The 22,734-nt window shown below is 45.5% G+C and overlaps 1 protein-coding gene across 1 annotated transcript in view; it reads left to right on the top strand.

Moving 5' to 3' along the window:
• Nucleotides 1-2,029: 2,029 nt before the first annotated feature.
• RFX1 (regulatory factor X1) overlaps nucleotides 2,030-22,734 on the top strand; it is a 70,829-nt gene continuing 50,124 nt past the window's right edge. The window contains exons 1-2 of the mRNA XM_055003463.1: nucleotides 2,030-2,210; nucleotides 14,631-14,966. Of these exons, the coding sequence (XP_054859438.1) occupies nucleotides 14,678-14,966 (289 nt within the window). The 5' untranslated portion in view covers nucleotides 2,030-2,210; nucleotides 14,631-14,677. The remainder of the gene's footprint in view (nucleotides 2,211-14,630; nucleotides 14,967-22,734) is intronic.

Here is a 22,734-nt window from a genome sequence, read left to right as displayed (position 1 = left end):
AAAAGCGGCAGCTTCAGAGAGCCGAATTTATGGCATTACACTCCCATTGAGGTCCCTCTACTCACAAACCACATCTTCCCCAAATTTCCAGGAATTTCCAATGGCAAGTTGGCAATCCTGGCTACCGAACAAGGAGAGATGGCTATGAGGTCTGAGGTGGAGTTTGGATACAGAGTGGACATGAGGATAGAAATGCCAGAGTACCCAGCACCCACACTTTTCTCCAGTTTCCAGTTTGGCTTGGGAAATTCATCATCCCTTCCCAACCTGCCTGTGGTGAGGGAAGCACAGCTACCAGTGGCAAGGGGGAAAAGAGGTCAGCCATAGTTGGTGTTGGGGTTGCCAACTCTGGCTTGGGAAATTCCTAAAGATTTGAGAGTGGTACTGAGGAAGGGCAGAATTCGGGGAGGGAGCTCATCAGAGATGCGATACCATAGATTCCATTCTCCAAAGCTGATGCTTCCTCCAGAGGAGCCGACTGCTGTAGTCTGGAGTTCAGCTGTCACTCTAGAACTCTAGACCCCACAGGGAGGTTGGCAACCCCAAGTTTGCCACTGTTGTGTTCTCTTGCAGAAAAGAAGGACCTGGCCATCAATGGTGTGGTGGCCTAGAATGGAAACAGGAGAGCCACCACAAGAGGCCTCATGGCCAAATCCATAGCAAATGAAAACTGAGCGTGGGGCAGATGCACACATTGCTGTGTGCTGGGATGCAGGGCAGCACGTGGGACACCAGTCTTTCTTCTTCACATGTCAATTGAACACAGATCTGATCAACTATTTTGTCAGTCCTTCATACGCTGTATCCAACTGGGCATGAATCCCCAGAGAGTCAGCTGAGTCTGAGGCTATTTTTCTGTTCAAAATCAGTTGATTCAGTTGAGACCAAATTCCAGCCCCAAGGGCTCGACAAACATACTTTGGGGACAGACAACAACCTCTCATAGGGAGGGATAGAGGGAGATGTGAGAGACGGCTTCCTTAGAAATCATGGACTCTGAGATTTAGGCATAGAAGCGCCAGTTCTGTTTTCTGAACTTGGGTGGCTGGAAAAAGGCGTCTTCCAGCAAACAGGATGAGCAAAACAAGTGGAGATGGGGCAGCAAAAACACTTGAGTCCGGGATGGATGACATCTCCAAAGGCCCTCTTAGAGGGGGCCAATTGACCAGTGCAGAGTTGCTCCCAAGCCCTAGCAAACATGAGGTTAGGCCTTCATTCGTCCACCCAGCTGTATCAGCAGGTGCTGCAGAGGGTTGGGGGCTGAAAACGCTTTTCAGGAGTCACCTCTCTGTGCTGAAAAATTCCTGGAGATTTGGGGGCGGAACCTGAGGAGGGTGGGGTTTGGGAAGGAACGGAAACCCAGCACAGCTTAATGCCATAGGGTCCACCTTCTAAAGCAGCCCTTTTCTCCAGGGGAATTGATCTCTGGGGTCTGGAGATCAACAGCAATTCTGGGAGAGCTCCAGGCCCACCTGGAGGTTGGCAACCCTGTTTGCTCTAAACTGGGTCCTGCCTTTCTCTCCCAGGCAGACCGGCCCTTTATCACACCCAAACAGCGAGTGCACGTAGAACCGCAGCAGCAGGCTCGCACCACTTTGGGGACTCAAGTGAGACGGCACACCAACTACAACTCCCAGCAAGCCACACGGCGGGGAGTGCACCACGCCACAGACGCACTGAGGGCGAAATTCCTTCAACTCGCCCACCAGCTCACTGACAAGCACGCCAGCCAATAGCAAATTGCCAACTCCCAAGCTGTTCCAACGCGCCTCGATGGCTCGTCCTTTCCGCCAGGCAGGCAGAGGCTTGAGCCAATCGGTACCGCATACAATGGAAAATGACCAATGGGAGATCAAAGCATCCGGGAAAAGGCGTACCCAGAACCTTCAGGGAGGAGGAAGCGCTCGCATGTAATAGACAAGCGCTGCAACCAATGGGTCCCCGGGCCCATCCAATCGGAATAGGGCGCCGCCTACTTCCCCCTCCCCGCGCCGAGGTGGGTAGCAACAGTTGCCCCGGTGAGGGAACACGGAGGGCGCCATAGCCACCGTAGTCGTGGCGACCAGGAAACCCGGCAACAACAACAACAACCGCCCACCCTCCCCGCCTCAGCGCTTCCCGCCAAAATCGGGAGAGGCCCCGATTGTCGCGACTCCGTCCCCGCCCCTCCCCCTGAGGGGACGCGGCCTCGCGGGGCCGGGACGGTCCAGGTGGGTCCGAGTCCGCTTCCCTTCCTTTCCTTCGCCACGGCCGCAAAATGGCGGAGGCCGAGCGGCTCCCTCACCCCGACCAAGACCGCCGGGAAGGAGGCTGAACGAGAAACGCCCTTTCCTCAACATTCCTCCCCACCGCGGCGGCCACTCCGGACGGGGTTTATCGGGGAAAGGCCCAGGCCCGGGTGGGCGGGGCCTCAACGCTCCCCGGTGATTGGTGGGCGAGCGGGCCAATAGCAGGCGGCTGGGTGCCGAAACCAGGCCAATGAGAGGAATAGAGGGGCGGGCGTGGCCCCCCTCCCCAGGTGAGGGAGGACAGCTGAGTTCAGAGTGCGTCATAACGTTGCGGTGACGTCACGCGCACCAAGTTTTTTTAAAAGCCACCGCCTGTGACGTGGGTGGGCTGCCTCAGGGAATTGCTGTAACATGATTGGGTGGCAGGAGAAGGGATGAGTGACATCATACTTTGTAAAGTGACGTCATAGAAAACAGTTACTCTCTTGAATGAAGTCTTTTTTAGCACCACTGAAACCTTATGTTGAAATAAAACTTTTTTTTTTTAAAGTATTGCAGGCTTTCTCTTTAATTTTTGTTGCAAGAGACCAGCTTTGCCAGGCCTCTGGAATTAGTATCTTAGGGAAAGGAGCAAAGTCATAACATTTCCATAGAGGAACTTTTAGGCATGCATGCGTATTTATTCAGCTCCTGGTATCTTCAGTGACGAGAAAGTATTGGAGGCAGGAAAAAAATTGGCCAGCTATTTGTTTCTAGCCATAGTGAACAATACCAGAAACTATGAGGCAGACCCTGATCTGGATAGTCCAGGTGAGCCTGGTCTCATCAGATCTCAGAAGCTAGGCAGAGTCAAGCCTTGGTTAGTGTTTGGATGGGAGACCTCCACTGAAGATAAGGTCTCCCATCCAAAGACACTGTTACTCTCTTGCCATGAAACCCCGCCAGGGGGTGCCATAAGTCAGCTGTGACTTGAGGGCACTTCACCACCAATATGAGACAGAGGGTTTGGCGGGAGGCGGGGGTGCTCTGATGAGCTAAGCACTTAATGGAGGTGATATCATGTTAGGGCTTGTTGAGTGGGTCAACCATTGCCAAAGGACTTTTTTTTTAAAACTGTTACTGCATATTCATCATAATGTGGTGATGGAAAGTGCCTTCAGGGTATAGCTGACTTGTGGTGTCCCTGCTAGGATTGTTCAAGGCAAGAGACTAACAGTGGTGGTTTGCCATTCAACAATACAATGGGTTCAAGTTCGACTTCTTTAAGAGGCCCAGAGATTGAACTTGGTACAGTTTAAACACCCCATATTTTAAAACGTGCTGTTTGCCATTTTCAGATAAGTTTCACAGTAAAACAGAAAAAGCACCTATTTGTACAAGGCACTAAATTGCAGTGCTCTAGAGATTCTGAACCAGTCAACTGTATTTATGGTGTTGCAATGCGTGATAAAACATCAAGTCATTGTTTAGAAACAGGGTTTAGAAACCCTTTAATTCTCTTGTGCGGGGAGACAGGACAGCTCTGATTTCTCCCATCATTGGTTGGCTCCATTGTAAGCTTGCCATTCCCAAGGTAGGGGATGGGGACCCCTGTTCCCTCCCTCTGCCCCCATCACCACTCACCTGGCCAGTGGGGGAGGGGAAGGGAGGGGAACAGGCCTTCAGGGCATGCTTCCTGGGTGATGCCACAAGGAAGAGGGAGAAAAAGTTGAGTGCTGGCTCCCCCGCCTCTTGCTTGGAGAGTAAGGGGTCCTGGCAACTGTACTCCATAGTCCTGTTGCCCTCCCACCTACTGTGATGAGCAGGAATTCTGCCCTGCTGGTGAGACAGAAAGTGGGCAACAGGACTAAAATAAGAGCAGGAAAGAAGAGCAGCCCTTTCCCACTCTTTTATTAGGGGATTGAAAGGATACTTATCCAGATTTAAAAGTGTGATATTTTATTTGGAAGGGTGGGTTGGAAATTCTAAAATAAATAATAAATCAATAAATTTGTCTTTGTCTTTCCAGACCATTTGGCCTGTAGCTTTCGAGGAGCTTGGTTATAACGTTGACTTTTAATACATCGTATGTTAGTATCATAGGCAAGTTAGATCAACATACCGAATTCCATCATGACAGAATTTGCAACTCTAACGCGTAGTAATTATGCATTGTCAAATACTATTTAAATCTGACTTTACCCAGAAAATCCAAGAGTGAAAACATGGCTCATTACTTGTTTATAGCATCTGTTCATGGTTACCTTGGCTGTGGCTCTGGCCACATGCTAGAGAGAAGGTAATTGCTTCGGGCTGTGATGCAGTTGCTTGAAGTGGGACAAGCTACAGTCATGACTTCCATAATATAGGCTTGGCTTTAGTTGCTGGATTCCTCCTCCACAAAGATGTGATCTCCCTTCCACACTCGTATTGTTTATGCCACTTTGCAAGTGCGGAAAGGCAAAATTTTGCAGTCCAGACTCCTTATATGAATGTTTGCTAGTATGTTAGAGTATCTGGTAACATTACGGTGACTTGTGTGGCTTTAAAATATTATTTGAGTACTGGATCAAGGAACCGTTATGTTTGGGTACTGTGGTCATGAAAGACCATGCTGCAGCCCTGAGAACAGGGGAGGGTTCCGAGGGTCAGTGGTAGAGCATCTGGTTGACACCCAGAAGATTCAAGGTTCAGTTGCTGGCACCTCCAGTTGAAAGGACTGGGCAATAGGTGACATTTAAGACCTCTTCGTGCGACTCCTGAGAGCCGATGCCATACAATGCTAACCTTGATCAACTGATGGTCTGATTCAGGATAAGGCAGCTTCATGGGTTGATATGAACAATTCTCAAACTTAAGAATATTTTCAGAGAATTGTATCTTGCTAACAAAACTTGAATATTAGGATAGGAAACAACTGTGCTTAGGAAATGTCCTTACGTTGGCCCTAATTAGCTATGTATTGTCGAAGGGTTTCACGGCCGGAGAACGATGGTTGTTGTGGGTTTTCCGGGCTGTATCGCCGTGGTCTTGGCATTGTAGTTTCTGACATTTCGCCAGCAGCTGTGGCTGGCATCTTCTTTTGGTGCTACACCTCTGAAGATGCCAGCCACAGCTGCTGGCGAAACGTCAGGAACTACAATGCCAAGACCACGGCAATACAGCCCGGAAAACCCACAACAACCACCTAATTAGCTATGTTGGGGTGGATTTCCGCTTTGTATTTTCTTGTTCCAATGAAGTGTCTTTGTATTAGCTGTTGGCTTGTTAATGGTGTCTGTTTAAATTCTTGTGCTGGAATTTTGAAAATCACTGTAAAGGAAAACAAATCATCATAATACATATTTTGTTTGTGGAAAGCAAGACAAGCTAGTAAGGGCTGTATAATGTTGCTAGGGTTACCAACAGGCCAGGCATTGATGTAAACAATATCGCCTAGTAAATAACATTCCATTAAGGACATTTTTTTTTCTCCAGGTAGTTGGCAACGCTCATTGGTTATATGTCAGCAGGCAAACAAGTAAACATATTAGTGGGCTAGTAATTTATATGAGAATACACACCAGCTTATATTACATTTGGTTTATGTATTCTTTGCCTTGATATTCTTGTGGGCGTACATACGGTTTACAATATACGGTTGTGAACTGGCTGGAGAAAAATATGTCCTTATTTACCAGGTGATGTTATTTACCTTGATGTTATGGTCAGCTGCCCATTTCCACACATTAAGCCTCTATTAAAGAGACAGGGCATTTTCCTCCAGGCATGTTAGCAACCCTAACACAACACAAGCTACCTGACTGACTCAGTTACTCATTTACATTTTTCTTGCTAGGAGCACAGTCCATGTGAAGCTCTTATTCATCTGTTCATTCAATGCATGTATTGCTATCCTGCCTTTCTCTCCTAATGGGAACTTAAAGCAGTTAAACAGCCTCTTTGTTCTGAGGATGTGTTTGTCTTTGCTCCTGGCCTGTGTGCAGGAATATTGGAAATCGCTGTACAAGGAAGGAAACTTCATAACAACTTCTTGCATCTTGCTTGGTGATCGTAGAAACCGGTGGCAGTACTGCCAGGAAGGGGCTGCTGCGCACCCCTCCATGTTCCTGAGCTGGTCAAAGTCTCAGGAGCAAAGATGGCCCAGATCTCTAACACTCCTCTTGACCTATTAGAAAGTTTCTTGTTCATCTTGCAGTAGATTCTCCCAGTAGCTCTGCCAGAAATGGGAAGGAGACTTGTGTGAAGTAGGTGTGGGAACCTCCATGAGTGCTCCCCTCGGACTGTATGGTGGAATGGGCAGTGGAGAACATATCCTCTCTTTGCCTGCTTTAGCACTGACTTTCTCCCAGCTGCTGAGACCTAGATGGAAAGGAGATTGGGAAAGAGATGCTGGAATGCTCCTCCAATAATGACAGCTGGCATCTGTAAAAGGGCCTGGCTGGGTGGGACTAAAGCTCAGTACATGGCTATTGGTGCCCTTGGAGCGCTGCCAAGAAGTAGGAAGATCTTTGTTCACAGATCTCAGTTTGGTCCTCTCTTTCAGCAGCAGCAGGGCCAACTCAGTTATGTTCATCCTTGTGTTTGTTCCTTTCAGCAGGCTTCCTAAAAGCTTCTTTGAAAGTTCTCCATTTCGAGCAGTATCTTTCTTCTGCTCTGGGAAGAAACACTTGTAGGCAGTTTTTGACAGTTCCGTTTCACATAAAGCAAAGTCAAGCAACCTTGTGAATGATTCAGTTTAATTAAAAAAACACCGGGTGTTAATGACTGTTTGCTGGCAAGTGTTTGTGCCTCTACAATCTACATTGTGCATGGGTTTCTGCTTCAGTCCTTGGCCTAAACAAAGGGGGATGCTGTCTGCATTCACATCTGCTCTTCCTGTCCAGAGGTTGTCTGTATTTCAAGGGGTAGATACAACGTATGGCTAGATGGTGTTGGGCTGCTGTCAAATTAGTAGGTTGCTTCCTTTCCTCTTTGACTGTGATGCTATCAACTGCATGTCAGAGAAGGCTTTCTCTTCCCACTCCCCACTGTGGCTGTGGAGTTATTGGCTAGGAGAAATTAGAGGATAACATGCACACTTAATGGGAAAAGTAATAGTGTCAGAACAGCCTCTGAAGCTAGTAAATTTGTTGATAAACCAAGACGATGGCCGTGTCCTCTATGAAAACTGAGAATGCAGTCGCTGTCGGGATCCAGCCCAGTTGCTCTTAACTGTGACTCAGAATCCTTCCAGGGCCTATAAACAGCCAGGTTGTTTCCCAGTTTGGCTTGTTCCAAAAGGAGTGACCAAGAGTACAGGAACCTTTGGAATGCAGACTAAGCAATGTGTTGGGTGGTGGATGATGTAGTGCCTGCTTGCAGGAAAGTGATCCTGGCTCTCTTCACTGTTGTCATGTGCGAAACATGCAGCTAGAAGCCTTTCCAAGGGGGGAAGATGGCACTAGAGGAGATATTTGTGTAGAACTAGGTCTTTTTTTTTAAAAGGTCAGATTTTCAGAAGCTGCCTTCATGGTTTTAAAATATTTCAAAATCCTAGACTGCTGGGTCAGTTTTCAGAGCAGCATTCATATTCCAACTGGACCAGGGATTTTTCTAGTACTTTTTTTGGTAACAGACTGTTCACTCACTGCACTGGGCTGGGAGAGGCTTTTCTTTGCCATGGACAGCTGCTGTCATTTAGCATCCGTAGTACTGGGGTACTCTCTGAATCAAGTTAAGGCAGCTTCATATGCACATAACCAAGAAATGGCAAATTCTGCAACAAATGGCGGTGTGTGTGTGCTGTGGGATGAGGAAAGGTAGGCTTTCCCCTGGTCCATGTGACCCGCATCGTTGCAATTGATTCCACAAGGCCTTTTTCCAATTCAGAGGTGACATTAAATCCCACAAGTTCCAGAGGGAATTATAGACACGTTAGCCAGACAGCTACATTCACAAGAATTACTAATTGGCATCCTGTGCTCTCCTAGTACAAAACCAGAAAACATAAAATTCTAACCTTATTCTCCCCAAATCCCTGCAGATCAGGGTTTACATCCCATATACCACACACTATTTTTATTTTATGTATGTTAGTAATAATCTGCCTTTCTCACTGAGACTCAAGTGTAAGTCAATGCAGTCAACAGGATGGGATGTCCAATAAGCAATGTAATAGGATTAGTATTGAAGAAATCTGAAAGCAAGCAGAATAAGTGAAACAAAGCATAAGTATTAACATGAAATATTAAACACTGCAGAAATTACATAGTAGGATAATACATACAGCAACAGATGGTACGTATAATACACAGTAGTATAGTCCACAGTCTCTTTCCCTTTCTAAAAGCATCTTCCTGAAACATTCCGTTATAATATAGCCTTACTGTCTTTGTAAAAATGCCCTCCTGAATAATTCGATTTTGCAGTTTGCAGAATGCGAAGAGAGTGGGAGTCTTCCTGACTTCCTCGGGCAGACCAGTCCACAAGCTAGAGGCCACAACAGAGAACGCACGGGTAGGGGCAGTTACTGGTTTTGCCCATTTGCAGGGTGCCACCTGCAGTAGGCCCTGCTCAGATGAGCTAATTGTGCTGTAGAGATTGGACAGTTGGCAATTTTAAAAAGCCAAAGCCTCAAAAAGTACTCTGGGAGAGGAATGGTGTCTGTGGCCGGGTGGGGGAGTGGGGGTGAGGCAAGAAGGTGGGAAGAAAACTGCCATGTGGGTGCTCTGTTGCCACTGCGAATGCCTCTTCACAGTAGCAACCGGGGCTTTTCTTTCTGGGAAAAGAGGTGGTGGAACTCAGTGGGTTGCCCTCGGAGAAAGTGGTCACATGGCTGGTGGCCCCACCCCCTGATCTCCAGACAGAGGGGAGTTGAGATTGCCCTCCGCGCCGCTCCAGTGGCGCAGAGGGCAACTGAAACTCCCCTCTGTCTAGAGATCAGGGGGCGGGGCCACCAGCCATGTGACCATTTTCAAGAGGTTCCGGAACTCCGTTCCCCCGCGTTCCCCCTGAAAAAAAGCCCTGGTAGCAACCAGAGCAATATGGAGATTGTCACCATATGGAAGCTTCCCTGGATCCTACGCAGCACCCAGTCCAATGTTTTCACATCTGTTTGAACTGTTAAGCAGCTCCTTCTAGTTTCCAAGAACAAAATAAGCATCCCAATATCACATGGGTTATATGGAGAAGCCTGTGACAGAGAGTAACTATGCCACAGACAGAAGAACCTTCTGTATATTTACATGAGGGGAATTCCTTCCAATCCAAGTGGGACATGGGCTTTCCCTGACTTGCAGAGCTGTGTCATGAATTGTGAAAATTAGCACAACACCTGTGAACCAGGGATTTCCTGGGGCATTGACCTTCCTTTCTGCAGTCCAAGATGCCCGTTTCATCTTCCTCCAGGAAGCTTCTCAAGATGGTATTTCAGCATGGGGACAGAGGGAGGTCTGTTTTCTCAGCATTCCTTGTAGGGATGTCCCTTTCCTCCAGTCACTGCTCCCAAGGCTCAGAAGGGGAAAGAGAGGTGTCAGCTCTAGGGCAGATTTGGCCTGAGGTCAGAAGTGCCTCTTGCTTAGCATCCCATGAACCCCACGAGGGTTGCCCATCTTGGCTGTGCTACTGTCTCTGGGATGTATTACAATGCCTAGTGCAATAGGACCCCCAAAGTGGCTGTGTTGACTCTTTCACAGGTAGGGCCCAATACCAGGAGACAGGAAGAAGAACAGGGTGTTGATAGCAAATTTGAGTTTGTTCTGCAGAATGTCCAAACTGGCTGCGCTGCCCAGTCATGCTGTGCATGTATAATTTTTTTTGCCTTCAAGTCTCAGCCGGCTTACGCAACTCTGTAGGGCTTTCAAGGCAAGAGATGTTCAGTGGCGGTTTGCCGGTGCATTTTATGTTGGGGAGTGAAACAGCATGGAGTTATTTTGCAACAAATCAGCCCTTAAAAATGTAGAAGTTAGGTCCACTTCAAAAAGGTTTGACACCCATGTGCATAAAAATAGTAGTTAAGAAGAACATTGCCCAGGCCTGTGTTCTCTCAGACTAGGTACTGACACGCTCTTCCTGTCAGTGTACCTTATACTGTCTTGCCTGTCTTAGCAAGTTTTTCCCCCTGTGCTGTGAAACTATGGGAAAGTGACAGCAACAGATGTTTCCCTTGGTTCTAGGGAGTGGAATAGCCTGGTAGGGGAAACGGCAATAGCGGGATGTCAGTCCATTGATAGACAGGCCTCTTTGACTTCCCCCTCCTGCTGTTAGGTGAAGAACTCCTAAAAAATGAAACATCTTGATTTCATCAACCCACCTACAAAGTGGCTGCTTTCTTCCCTGCCCCGTTTCTCTTCCATCAAACATTTCTCATAACTGGGCCAGTTTAAGAACACCAGACCACCTGTGTGCAGGTGTCTGTTGGGCCGAGCCACAGCTCTGTAAAACATCTAATTGCCTCTTCTCTCTCCTCCTCTTCTGTATTTGACCAGTCTCTGTATCAGGCATCTGACGAAGAGAACTTGATTCTCGAAAGCTTATGCTACAATAAAATTGGTTAGTCTTAAAGGTGCTACTGGACTCTTTTTGATTTTACAGACAAAAAGGCTGTCATGCACTCCCTCTTTTCTTTCCTAAAATCAAGAAATATGCCCCAACATAATCTCAAATAATAATTGCTATTGATTTGTATCCTTAAATTTGTGCAAATGCCGTCGAGTCACAAGCAACTCATGGTGACCCCTCATGGGGTTTTCAAGGCAAAAGGTGAACAGCAGAGGTGGTTTGCTATTGCTTTCCTCTGCGTAGCAAATCTGGCCTTCTCCTTGGTGGTCTCCCATTCAAGTACTAACCAGGGCTTACCCTACTTAGCTTCTGAGAGGCTGCTACTGCATATGTATAAGTGGTAGTTCTCTAACTCATTTTTTGCCTTGGATGGAATTGACTTCGGAGTGTACATCATCTCAATTTAAACATTTTTTAAACATTTCAATTATAAGGAAAAGTGTAAACATTAAAACAAGTACAGGCTTAAAACATTAACACGGACACTTAATATTTGCAAACTTACAGACATCAACAAGAAATGATAAAATAATGTTTACAATTCTGTCTACCATATTTTTGTTTGTGTGTGTGTGTGTGTATATAGAGAGAGAGAGCAATCCTAAGCAGAGTTACTCCAGTCTAAGCCCATTGATTTCTTTGATTTTGTCATCACACAAGGGTAGACTAGACTGAAAGAGAGAGAGAGAGACTGATCTAAAGGCATCCAGCGAGCTTTGTAGTAGAGCAGGGATTTGAACTTTGTTCTTTCTGACGCATTAACCACTCCACACGGGGTTAGACATAGGCCCTCCAGTACTCATTTAAGGCAGAATACTTCTTACCAGAAAAATAAGTATCAAGTTAGCTTTGTTATTATTAGCAGATCCCTTACCTTGTATAAGCATTTTTGCATTGGAAAACTTGTTTAAATCTTCCAGTATTTAACTTATTCCAGTATTGCTGCTGTAAGTACTATCATGGATTTTCTTAGGAATATAATTTTTAACATATTTTAGGATCTAAAAACTATTGAATATTTAGCAGATCCAAGGTGAAATGATGGTAACGTGAGAAAGGTATTTCATAGCAGCAACCCTATTCTTACTCATATACCTTTTCAGGCTCTTTTTGCACTTACAGTTTAAACTGCCATTTATGAGCATTCGCCACGATGGCAGTGGCTTTGGCAAGGCACCCCCATGTTCCACACAGCCCAAGGCCGTTTCAGTTTGACATCTTGTTTTTCATTTTAGACAGGCTTTGAAGCCTCAGTGTAGTTTCAGGCTTTTGGGGCTTTGCAGTTCACGTCGCACTTTAAACTTTGAGCAGCTGTAACGTTGCAATGTTTGAACCTATTCCCCCCTCTGCCGTATTTGCTGATTGGGTTGTCCCATGCCTACTGGAGAGGCAATTGGTGGCAGAGTTCTGGGGCAAAACATGTACTTTTCGTGCTTGTTCCTCTCTCATTTTTTTTAAAGCCAAGCCAAGAAAGAGTTATAAATAATGCAGCTGCTTCATCCCTTCCCACTTTGTTTCCAAAAAGCTGTGCAAAACTTTGTTCTCTTTGGCAAAACCTGAAACATGCCTGGGAGGGAGGGGAAAAGCAGCCATTTAACCCTTTCCTGGCTTTTAAAGCCGACAGGAAATAAGCAGCAACCTTCGGAATCATTCCTCGCTTTGAAAAAGAAAATAAGAGAGTGCGTGCATACCTGGGAGGAAGGAAGCCAACAGAGAAGCAGCCTTATGACCCGTGCCTTGTTTTACTGATAAAAATGGCAGAAAAGGAGTTCAGAGAGCTGAGGAGGGTGGGAGCGGTTAATTCTGCACAGACCAATCAGCTCCTGGGGAAAAGGAGAGGGAGGACACAGAAGGGGAGTATAGCATTCACACTGACAATTGGGCCAGATGCAACTCAGCAGCGGCTTCAAAATAAAATTGTGGTATGTGTGCAGGGGGGAAAATCGGGGATACCATGGACAAACATCAGTACTGCATCCCATGACAACCTTCCAAGCGTGAAACTCCTGCAAACATGGGAAGCAGAACAGATACTGGAATGCTTTAAAGTCCCAGTGTGAAAAGGGCCTTAGTCTGAGACCTTGTGAGCTAATCTCATGTATTCTTTCAACAATAATACCAGCACATCCCATTAAAAAACAGTGCTATTCTTTTTGTACCATTCATGATGTACCTTGGGAGAGTTCAGATGCAAGATAATGAAGATGAGCATTTGTAAGAAGTGGACAGGACTGTTCCACACATTATCAGCCAGCAAACTCAGGCTTTGTACTGAGTTTAAACAACCAACTCCAGCTCTGGGAAGTGTGTATGATACCATGTTTTTATGCACACATTTTTTGCATTCAAAAACTACAGTTTTAGCTGTACACCTACAAATCTTTTTTTTTTCTTGGTCCATTATATTTCTTCCTTTGTCAGCACCTACAAATCTGATGCATGACGTGACCCTCATTTCTGAGGCATCGGAGTAGTGACTGGGCGGGGGAGGGGAGGGGAGGGAACAGGGACAGACCTCTTTCTGGATTATTTAATATTGGCAGACAAACTCAAAGAAAAGTTGGCCATCTTGTCTTCATACAAAGAAGTTCATTTGCATTGACTTTTCATCTTGTTTGGTTAGTAAACTGCCGTTGGCCCATGTGTTTCTTCCTCTTAAATCTGCCTGTTTCTAGAGTTAGGCTGTTGCTTTCTGTTTGTATCTTCGTGCCCCTTGTTAACGAGTACAAGTATCTAGCTAACTGGGTTTGCTTTCTCCCCCTCCCCTATGCTCTCCTGCTATGAAGATGTATTGAGCGCCCCCTCCCCCATAGAATCTGCTCCCTAGTGCAAAAGCCCCAATTGATGGCACTCCAGCCTGATAAGCCTCAGCACAGAAAAAGCTGATGAAAAGAAATTTAACTCTTGAAAGTTTATACCCTGAAAAACATCTTGGTCTTTAAGGTAATACTGAACTCAAACCTTGCTCTTCTGCAAACCAACACGGCTGTTCATCTAAAGCTAAGCTCTTCAGACATTCAAAAAAACTCTGATGCTGCTGGCATTATCAGTTATTCTCCATGGAGTAATACTCTCAGCATTCTTGTCCTGGACTAGAATTGGCACTGGTGACAATTCACATACATAGTCGCTGCAGCATAGCCCTGTGTTGGCTATGCCTTGTTTTATTTTCTAGCCTTATAGGACATACCTGGATTACCTGGTGGCAACAGTTGTTCACCACGGGTGACCAAGTAAGTGATAAATTACAAGACTAGATCAAACGTCCCCAGAACTTAGCCTTATTTGTTTATACCACATTTTGGAGGCTTTCAAAATAAAGCAACATTCCTTTCACAAGCAGGCACTCGAAATTCCATCACAGTTCTCAGAGTGGGTAACGGTATGTCGGTGTGGGGCCTTCCTGTGTTTCTGGTTTCATCTGTTACCACAGTGCCAGTGCACATAGAGAAGTATTTGCCAAAAGAAAGCACTGCAGTCCTACATTTTGCAAGCTCGCATCACTCCTGCAGCCTTCAGGACCATAAGATTAGTCCACAAGTCCCTGTACATGAAATGTGGGTGAGCTGGATCAAGCTGTGGGTCACTGGGAGAACAGCTGGTTCCTGAAGCTTGTGAGCATGTTTGCGTATGTGCATGTGTGTACAAGATGGTGACTGCCAGGTTTCCATGCCTGACTTTCACATGGAGTAATCAGTGTACCTACTGCTATTCTTTTCTCTAATTGTCTGCAATTAGGTATTAAGCACAGTGTATTATTAAGTTAGCGCGAAGTGAATAGAACTGTAGGGAGTGCTTTCTGCCTGTGGAATGCCTTATAATTGATTAATTGTGTTCTTTCTTTTTTTGTTCTATTTTTTCTCTTTTTTTCTTCAACAAAAGGAAGCAAAAAAAAAGCCTTATTTATTATCATTTTCCCCACTGTTGGCATGGCAACACAGGCGTACATTACAGAATTACAGGCAGCCCCACAACAGTCTCAGCAGCCGCAGCAGCAACAGTCACAACAGCCAGCAGTGACGGTGGCTACAGCAGCGCCTGTGGCAGCAACAGCAGCTCAGCAACAGTATGTGGCTGAATTGCAAAGCACACAGCAGCAACCGCCTGCTCCAAAACAGTATGTCTCAGAAATCCCACCTCCTCAGACACAGGCTCCGCCCGCTGGACAGCAAGCACCAACTCCGGCCCCACAGCAGTATATCGTAGTTACTGTCTCTGGTAAGTGCCTGTTGGGGTGGGGCTGGGGGGTGGAAAGAGAAGGATGAATAATGGGACCCGGAGGGTGGGGCAAACATTTGGGATTGAGGCATTTGTTGAAAATGGAAGGTTACCCAGGTATCTCTAGTCACAACTATAACCAGTGGAGGGACAGCTCACTTCCTCAGTGACCGTCTTCTGAGCCAGTCAAAGCCCACACAGGTGAATCTTGGTGGTGGATGGTTAATCTTTCCCTTACAATGCTTACAGAGCACGTGCTTCTTACTTCCAGGAACTGTGACCCTAAAACATCCCTCAAAAGTACTTGGTTGGTCTTCCTTTAAAAACCTTGAAGAAACAAGATCCCACAGTATTTCTAGACATCACGTTCCCTCGCTGAATCACTTTATAACTGGGAACCTTCTCCACATTTACCTTTAAATCTAACTTTCCTCCTGGTTCTTGGCTTATCTAGACCAACCCCCTGTATAATGCAGGAAATTCACAACTACCCCCTCCCCCACACACAGACAGTGACCCCCATCTTCTGCTCCATGCCCAGAAGATGGCAAAACACTGTTAGGATCCCTAGCCAAACTAGTTTGGGGGAAATTGCTTCCTGATGCCCAAAGTGGTGATGGGCATTACCCTGGGCATGTAAGAAGGGGCCATCTTAAAACAGGCCAGTGGTCTTCAAACTGGTCTTTGAGCCACGGCCCCAAGGGATGGCCACGGAGTGTGTGTCGCAGTTAGAGAGGCATTCTGTATGACTGAAGCCAACTGGTGCCTTGGTGACCAGATGTGAAGTCCCTAGTGATTGCATTTGGGAGATGTTAACCAACCTTATTTTATGAGCTATGGATTTCACAACTGTGCACATTTATTTATGAACATAAGAAGAGCCCAATTGGTTCAGAACATCTAACTCAGCATCTAGTTTCCCATTGTGGCTACCCAGAAGTATCTAGGAAGTCCCCAAGTAGAGCATGAAGGCAACAGCTTTTCCTTTACAGTATGATTATTGCAACTACTATTTAGAGGTATGCTACCTCTGAACGCAGCAGTTTCACTCTAACTAACGGCTGTTGACAGAGTCTTCCATATTCATAAGTATGACAAATTCCCTTTGAAAGCTATCTTATCCAGTGATCCTCTGGTGCAGCAAATTCCATGTTAATGAAGCATCATGCTGATAACTTTCTATTGTGTATCTTGAATCTACTGGTACTTGGATGACCCCAAGATCTGGCATTTTAATGAGGGAGAAAAATCTCTGCCCATTCTGTTCAGAAATCTGTATCTCCAGATAGTGCTCATAGTAAAGGTATCCCAAGCCCTCCACCTTTTTGTTTCTCCTTACCTTTTCCAGTGCTACAATATCTTTTGTGAGTTGGGGGTAACCAACACTGTATGGAGTTCCACACTCATCCTCTACATATATTTATTTACAGGCAATCATAGGATAGCTATTTTATTCTCAACCTCCCTATAATTCCTAACAGAAGATTTGTCTTTAATTCATTTCCAACCCGCACTGTCGATATTTTCAGTGAGCCACGCCTCTTAAGACAGGGTCATCACAGCCATTTCATGCCTCATCCGTGTGTGTGTGTGAAGTTAGGATATTTTGCCCCCACATCCATCACTTTAGACTTACTGGCATTCCATCTCATTTGCCATTTTGCTGCTCTGAAGGTTCTTTTGGCATCTCATCAGTATTCTACTTGGGTTTTCACCATCCTGAATAATTTTTGTTACCTGTAAACTTTGCTACCTAAATACTTGTAATTTGTACCCCAAACTGAAATCAGAGCTTTCCAAACTAAGATGCAAAGTTTAACTTCAGAAGTAAACTATAATCGTGGCAAATATTTATCTGTGCCCTCACATTTAGAAAATCCTCCCTTCCCCTTTGTCTTCCCATTACTCTTTATCTAATGTACAGCGGCATCGTTTACTGTTGATTCATGTGGTCAGGTCCGTAGCAGGGCATGTATTAATACCAATGTAGTTTAAATCATGTAATAACCATGTGGAATACTATGAATTTCAATACCTATCAGAAAAAGAAATAAGATCAGATGAACTCACATCCCCTTTTTGGTTTCTTTCTTTTTTCTTTTTTGGTTTCCCTTCCCTGTAATATGCAGTGACTAGTTGCTGCTGTACTAAATAGCTCAGGTATTTAAGGGACATGTGGTAGTTTATAAAATTATGAATGGTGTGGAGAGGTTAGACAGAGAGACACGTTCTCCTCCTCCTAATCCTAGAATTTTGGGATTACTCTGTGCAGATGAATGGCAGGAGATTCAGGAGGACAGACACAGGAAAGCTCTTATTGACACAATGCATAATTTATATACAGAATTTGGTGCGACAAGATGTGATGACTGTCACTAGCTTTTAAAAAAACTGTTAACTGTGATTGCCCAGTGGAATGTCCATGTTGCAAGACAGTACCTGGGATCAACAGAGGAGGAGTGCTTCCATGCCTGTCATACTTGTGGGCTTCCAGGATGCAATTCTCAGTGTTGGGGGCAGTCTAGTTAGACCCTTGATCTGATCTTCTTATGTTCTTCCATTATGTTTTTAAACGTATACTCCCAGAGGATAGAATCATAGAATCATAGAGTTGGAAGGGGCCATACAGACCATCTAGTCCAACCCCCTGCCCAGTGCAGGATCAGCCTAAAGCATCTCTGACAAGTATTCATCCAGCCTCTTCTTGAAAACTGCCAGCAAAGGGGAGCTCACCACCTCCCTAGGCAGCTGATTCCATTTTTGAACTACTCTGACCGTGAAAAAGTTTTTCCTAATATCCAGCTGGTACCTTTGTGCATGTAGTTTTAGCCCATCGCTTCGCGTCCTACCCTCTGCTGCCAACTGGAACAGCTCTTTGCCCTCCTCCAAATGACAGCCTTTCAAATATTTAAAGAGAGCAATCATGTCCCCCCTCAACCTCCTCTTCTCCAAACTCAACATTCCCAAGGTCCTCAGCCTTTCCTCGTAGGGCTCAGTCTCCAGACCCCTGATCATCCTCGTCGCTCTCCTCTGCACCCTCTCGATTTTGGCCACATCCTTTTTGAAGTGAGGCCTCCAGAACTGCACACAATACTCCAGGTATTGTGTACTGACCAAGGCAGTATAGAGAGGGACTATGACCTCCTGCGATTTCGATGCTATGGCCCCTTTGATACAACCCAGGATTGAATTAGCCTTTTTTGCCACCACATCACACTGACTGCTCATATTCAGTTTACAGTCCACTCTTACCCCAAGATCCCTTTCACATATACTACTGCCCAGAAGTGTATCCCCCATCCATTCTTTGTGCTTCCCATTTTTGTGGCCCAGATGTAATACTGTGCACTTTTCTTTGTTGAATTGCATCCTATTCACAGCTGCCCACTTCTGCAGAGTATTCAGGTCTTGTTGAATTTTAATTCTGTCTTCTTGGGTGTTTGCTACTCCTCCCAATTTGGTATCATCAGCAAATTTAATGAACAGCCCTTTCACTCCTTCATCCAGATCACTGATAAAAATATTGAAAAGTACCGGGCCCAAAACCGAGCCCTGCGGCACCCCACTGGACACCTCCCTCCAATCTGATGAAATGCCGTTGACCACCACTCTTTGAGTGCGGTCCTCCAACCAGTTCCCTATCCACCAAACTGTCCTATAGTCTACTCCACAGTCTTCCAGTTTGCCCATCAGAATGTCATGGGGGACCTTATCAAAAGCTTTACTGAAATCCAGATCAATCACGTCAACAGAGTTCCCCCGATCCAGTAAGCTGGTCACTCGATCAAAGAAGGAAACCAGGTTGGTCTGGCAAGATCTGTTAGGAACAAAACCATGCTGACTTCCCCAGATCACTGAGCGGTCCTTCAGATGCTTACAGATTGATCCCTTTAAAATCTGTTCTAATATCTTCCCAGCAACAGAAGTCAGACTGACCGGCCTGTAGTTTCCCGGGTCATCCTTCCTCCCTTTCTTAAAGATAGAATAGTGTCATATTTGGCTGATTCTTACTTACAGACAAGAACAGGTCTAAATGCAAAGCATTTTTCAGACAAGCTATCTAAGGAAAAACTTGACAAAGCGGGCATGACTAGAATCTTTATATTGGAGGGGCTGCTGTACACTTTCCCTGACCAAAGAGTCCCCCTTGTGCTTCTTAGTGTATTTTCCCAGCTCAATAAGTAGACTTCAGTGGAACAATACCTTGCCTCCAAGGAATGTAATTGACCCAGATTTCACCACAGGCAGATATTCTTTGCAGGCACCGGTTCTGGGTTCCTGCCTTTAAAGGCACCGTCACTACAGCTTGCCTGTCTGCAAGGAACAGTCTAGTTTCCTGTTGCCCGCCGTTTACTGACAAGTTCTTCAGGTGGCTCATCTCTTTGCTTTCAGTAGATGAGCCTACATTTTTTAAATCAGTTCACAAATGGAAGTACGGCTGTGTCAGACGTACTTGGCCGAAAACACCAGCTGTAGTCTTAGCCGCAGTAGCCTTATTTTGAGCCACTGGGGCAAGCGGTGCCAATACCTCTGAAAGGAACTGTGAAAACAAATGGGAATTCTGTTTCTTGAGTCACTGTTGCTAGCACAACAAAACGAAACTCCCGTGGCACCTTGGAAGATGAACAACATTTATTCCAGCATGAGCTTTTGTGAGTCAGAGTTCAGTCTTGCCGAGTTCTTTCTGAATCCTGCATCAACAATGAAGATTTGCATTTGGAACATGGGATTGGTGATTCCAAGAGAATCCAGTCTTCTGCAACAGGACTTTTCTGTCACTAATCTGAGTTTACCATAGTTAGTGAATTGATCTGTACATCTGTATAGCTACTCTTAAGTATCAGCCTGTACCCAGGTCTCTTCTTCGAAACCTGAAATGAACTTTGCGTTGGAGTACTGCTGATGATCGAGGGTGAGATTCCAGCCAAAGGACATTTTAAAAGTCCTGTTGACTTCAACGTGAGAGACTTGAACATGTGCGTAACTCTGCCACTTGCCGTGATGGCGCTGCTCTTGGAAACACTTGGCTTTGGCTGATTTGTACTTCAATGGGCATTTAAAACTAAGCTGTGTTTGTTGTCACTGTACTGTGCTGAGCTCTATTCAGCTTATTCCTGCCATGGCTGTACGTGATGATCTGGCTAGATTGGGAAATACGAGCAACTATTTTCACTGCATGTTTTGACCTGCTGTGTGATTAATTAGTTTGAAAGGACATCTGAATAAGGCGAAAAGGAAAGGCAATCAGATGCAGGCCCTGCCACTCCAAGAAGATCCAGACTTAGGCTTGGAGCTGCTTCCTCATATAAGGGGCCGTGTTTGCTAATTAGCCTGACATACCTGGCCCAGAGATGTAGTTTTTTTCATAAATGTCAAAGTCACCAGGGTGGGGGGTCTTTCCCTGTGCAAAAATGGAAATTAGGGGAGAAATTAGAATATATGCAACAAAAGGGGTACTTGTGAGAACTCTTGGAGAAGTAGAAATCACATCCCTCTCCACTGGCCCCTGCTTCCTCCCATCTGGTTGTCCTAGGGGAGAGCTGATTGGGCCACCCATCTTCCCTGGCTAACCAGATGACGGTGATAGCTTGGAGCAGAAAGTACATAGTACTTAATTATTCTTAAGGAGGAACAGTGGTTTCTGCAGATTCCCCCTTCCTCCCACTGCACACCCCACACTTTGCCTTTTAACCTGTTGCTGAAGATCCACAGCTGCCCAGAAACACAACTGTGGAAGGGGCTCAGTGGACTGCAGTAGACAGTGGAATTCATCACCTCCACTTTAAAAAATGTAAATGACCTTAATCCTTAGCAACGGTGTGCCTATAGAGTTAAGGACTATGATCTCAAGAATATAGGCCAAAAATGTTAATACTAACAGTATTAGCAATTGTGGATACTGAGTTAAACCTAATGATGACACGCTGAAAACAACCCGTTCTCCCTCTATGTCATATTAATAGTGGACAAATTAACCACATTTACACAATAAAAATTATCCTTCAGATAGGGTGTTGTACGTGCAGTATACATAGGAATCGTATGTACAATTAATGCTGTAGGTTGTCTTAGATAAAAAATCTTTAGTTCACCGAAGAGAACTGTGTCTGATAGAGCATTCCACCCATTCTAAGAGAAAAGTATTTCATAGTTGTTGTTTTTTCAGGTCACATACTTCTCCCAAGACATTATGACAAGTAAAAAAGTCCAATAACAACAACAACAACAACAACATTAGATTTATATACCGCCCTTCAGGGCAACTTAACGCTCACTCAGAGCGGTTTACATAGTATGTCATTATTATCCCCACAACAAAACAGCCTGTGAGGTGGGTGGGGCTGAGAGAGCTCCGAGAGAGCTGTGACTGATCCAAGGTCACCCAGCTGGCTTCAAGAGGAGGAGTGGGGAATCAAACCCGGCTCTTCAGATTAGAATCCCGGCACTCTTAACCACTACACCAAACTGACTCACCAAACTGGTTTGGTGTGGAGGAGGGCACCAAATGCTGCTCTCCTTTCTTGAACATGGGATGTTGTTTCCGGGGAGTTCTCCCATGCAAGCTTCATTGAAATGAACTGAAGCTGTACAAGAGCATGGGGTCAGATGCTCAGTCTCCCTCTCTTCCTGTTTTAAGGTCTCCTCAGTTTGGCAGCTTCCCCTTTCTTGACGGCAAGCTGTCTCTGTAGCTTGCAGAAGGCAAGGCAAACGGCCAGTTAGAATTCCTGCTGCCTTTGGGTTGTGTAATTCAGAGCTTCATCTGGCCTGTAACACTATCCAAAGAAACCTGGCCGGTCTCCGATTCTAATCAGGTAGTGCCTGAGCGGCTGACTAAGCTGTTTGATTCCAAGTTGTGGTTGGGAGTTTTACTGGGGAGCTTAGATTTCTTAGCAGTGGAAAGAAACCAGAAAAGCGCTTGCTTCTGCAATGTGGAGTCCTTGTAAGCAACTGAGTCCCCACTAATTTCTCTCTGAACCAGGCAGCACCCCTGCGCAGCTTCAGCGTCACCTGTCTACAACAGCAAGGGCGGAAGGGTCACCTTGAGTTTTCTCTCCAGAATCAGGATTTAATTTGAGGCTGATATAACCCATCCCCCAGATTTCAGTGCCAGGTCTTAATCCTGGCATCATTGAAGCAATAGTAAAGTAGATTGTCTCTAAGCATATACAGGATATCCAGGGAGCATGGCTTCCAAGAGTCCAGAAGCATTTTATCTCCTGTGGACCCATTCCCTGGCTCTCATTGCAAACGTTTGGCGCTTCTGCACTTGTTGGCCAGAAAGCTGGTAATAACTGGATGGGAGAGCACATGTTGTGCACTCAGCAGGTCGCAGTTCAATCCCACAGAAGAGGCAGGCCTGGGCGAGATGGGTTTGATTCAGTATGAGGCAGCTTCCCATGCTTGCGGCTGAGTAAATGGAAGCAGGGACGCTTCTTAGTTGAGTACCAGACGGATCTTTTGAGATTTTTGTGTAGCCCTCTATTCCTAGACACCTCTGGGTCATCTTCTGCACCCCCACAAATGATATATTTTGCCTTTCTGGAAGGCAGTTTAGCTAGCATGTTTCACTTGCATGAAACTGGACATATTTCATCTATCTGAACATAATCCCTTTTAAGAACTAAAACATTCGTTTTAAGATTTTCTTCTTTTTTGTAATTTATTTTTTATTTTTATTATGGAAAAGTTAGAAGACAGAACAAAGGAAAGAAAGTGAAACATAACAAAAAGACAACTACAAAGGGACAAGGACAGCCTACAAATCAAT

Source organism: Eublepharis macularius, chromosome 19 (assembly GCF_028583425.1).
Source record: "Eublepharis macularius isolate TG4126 chromosome 19, MPM_Emac_v1.0, whole genome shotgun sequence".
Classification (NCBI taxonomy): domain Eukaryota; kingdom Metazoa; phylum Chordata; class Lepidosauria; order Squamata; family Eublepharidae; genus Eublepharis; species Eublepharis macularius.
This window is presented reverse-complemented; position numbering and strand designations above follow the sequence as displayed.